General features: G+C 64.9%; 1 protein-coding gene across 1 annotated transcript in view; it reads right to left on the bottom strand.

Moving 5' to 3' along the window:
• COL22A1 (collagen, type XXII, alpha 1) overlaps positions 1-2,376 on the bottom strand; it is a 127,911-nt gene that overhangs the window by 56,777 nt on the left and 68,758 nt on the right. Inside the window, exons 29-31 of the mRNA XM_014549017.1 lie at positions 1,773-1,817; positions 1,169-1,231; positions 745-798 (exon numbers count right to left, since the gene is read on the bottom strand). Of these exons, the coding sequence (XP_014404503.1) occupies positions 745-798; positions 1,169-1,231; positions 1,773-1,817 (162 nt within the window). The remainder of the gene's footprint in view (positions 1-744; positions 799-1,168; positions 1,232-1,772; positions 1,818-2,376) is intronic.

The following is a 2,376-nucleotide window of genomic DNA, read 5'->3' as shown; positions in this document are numbered from 1 at the left end:
TGGAGGATGGGGAAACAGAGTCAGGCGGGGGCACCGCACAGTCAGAGGGGGCAGAGTTGCCACAATGTCTTATTTTGGATATTTCCAGAATTGTTGGGAGGCTGGAGGCGGGAGGCAGTGGATGGGGAAACAGAGTCAGGCGGGGGCACCGCACAGTCAGAGGGGGCAGAGTTGCCACAATGTCTTATTTTGGATATTTGAACCAGAATTGTCTATCATGACCTAATTGTCTGGAGGAAAAGGAGAGCAGACCAGCTTCTCTGGAAGCTCGAATGGGGTTCTGCCGTGACCCCCGCAATTCCGCAGATGCGATGAGGGGGTTACGGTGGCGCCGAGTCCCTCGCACTCTGGCAGTGAGGTTTCCCAACAAAAACGGCATCTCGGAGACAGGCCTGGCCGCCTCCACGCAAACCCTTCCGAGCCACAGGCTCTGCTTATAGATCCGCCCCTGGGCTGCAGAGTGAGAAGGGGAGGGGGAGCTGGAGGGGAGGAGGCTGCACCCTTGGGGGATGGGGCCTGGGCGGTGCGGAGGGGGAGGGCGGGCACAGGCCCCTCTGGGTGTGTCACCCGGGCAGCCGACCAGGGCACAGGTCAGAGGAGATGCTCAACCTCCTGGAGGGTGGAACCAGGTCGCAGCCCAGGCCTCCCTCGGGCTCCAGGCACGGCCTCTCCTCTCCGCATGGAGCTCACGCACAGCGGGGAGGTTCCCAACCTTGTCCCTGACGCCTGTGCCCCAGCGCCTACCTTGTCACCTCGGTCGCCTTTCTGTCCCGGGAGGCCCAGGCCGCCCTTCTCTCCCTGCGGCAGAGACACAGTTAGGAAGTGAGCTCAGCAGCAGCGTGGCCTGCTCTGGGCACGACCAGAGGTCCTGGGGACCACCCCCCGTAACTGCAGGGGAAGCCAGGCCGGGCTGCCAGCGGAGAGTGGGGAGCACCTGACTGCAATGGGCCTGACGGGCATCGTCCCCCACCCGACCCCCTTCCAGCGAGACCGCCCGCCACTGTCCTGTCCCAGCTCCCGGCGGAGGCCTGGCCCTTCCTTCCCCTGAACCCGGGAACCCCACTCCCAGCCCAATCACTCCCAGTCCCCAGGGGCCCAGACCCAAAGGGGCGCTTCCCACGGGCAATGGCACAAGAGAGGGGCCTCGGGCGGACGCGCCAACACCTACCTGCTGTCCCTTCTCTCCCCTCAGGCCGGGGAACCCGGGGGCTCCGGGGAGGCCCGCCTGGCCCTGTGGAGACACCCCGTGGTTAGATGCTGGGGGAGGCCTCCTGCAGGCCAGGCTGGGGGCGGGAGCTCCCCCTGCTCTCGGCACCCCCAGGTCTCCGGCTTGTGGGGTGGGGGAAGGGGGATCGGAGAGAACTGGTTCATGGGGTGTCCAAGCTCTCTCTCTCGTGGGCTGTGCGCTCTCCCAGGAACCCCGTGTGGCCTGCCTGGTGTCTACCTCCTCAGATGCAACATCACCTCCCCGCCATCTGCCCTGAGGGTCCCCAAGACTCCGAGGGGGCCTCTCCTGCTCCCCCACCCCCCTCACCTGCACATCTCACTGCGCCTGTTCACCAGGGGCCCGGGGCCAGCAGGTGCTGGGGTTGCCAGGTGAGCGAATACACGCATGAAATGGATGGAGTGAGCCCCCAGACCACCCAGGGCGGCGTGTGCGCGTGAAATGGATGGAGTGAGCCCCCAGACCACCCAGGGCGGCGTGTGTGTGTGAATGAAGTCTGAGAGGAACGGAGGGGAAAGTGAATGAGGGAAGAGACAGACAAACACACCTTCTCTCCCGGGCGGCCAGCCAGGCCCTGCTCCCCAACGTCGCCCTGGGGAGAGAGTAAACACCCCTTTAATCCCACCCCCGCTTACAGGGGGGCTGCCGTGCCAATTGGCCCGCACACCGTCGGCTCCTCCAGCCACGGCCCTTTGTTCTCCAACATGTCGCACGGTCACGGCCAGTCACGGGCCGTGGAAACCGCGTGTCCCGAGTCTGGGAGGGGGCTCCATGCGCCCTCGTGTGGTTTTTGCTTCCCCCAAAGGGAACCATGTCCGGAGATCCCCCGAGAGTCTGAGCAGCCTGAACCCCTCATACTGGTCTAGACGCTCACAGTTCAAAACGACAAGGGGCCGACATGTGTGAGCCCGGCCCCCCACTCAGCCCAGGTCCGGTGGAGGGTCCAGTGCGGGTGGGGACGCAGCTGGCAGCCCGGGTGCAGGGGTGGGGGCTGGGTGCCCCTCCCCACGCTGCGCCATGACAGGGGCAAGTGTGGGGGATGCTCTGTCACACAGCAGAGCCGATACGGTGAGAAGCTCGAGGCGCTCTGGTCCTATTTGGTAAAAGCTTTGGTGAAGGTTTCCATGAGGAAATGTGGCTCTTGGTGAGCA

Source organism: Myotis brandtii, unplaced genomic scaffold, assembly GCF_000412655.1.
Source record: "Myotis brandtii unplaced genomic scaffold, ASM41265v1 scaffold532, whole genome shotgun sequence".
In the NCBI taxonomy this organism is placed as follows: Eukaryota; Metazoa; Chordata; class Mammalia; order Chiroptera; family Vespertilionidae; genus Myotis; species Myotis brandtii.
The sequence above is the reverse complement of the archived record's forward strand: the minus strand, read 5'-3'. Positions and strand labels throughout refer to the sequence as shown.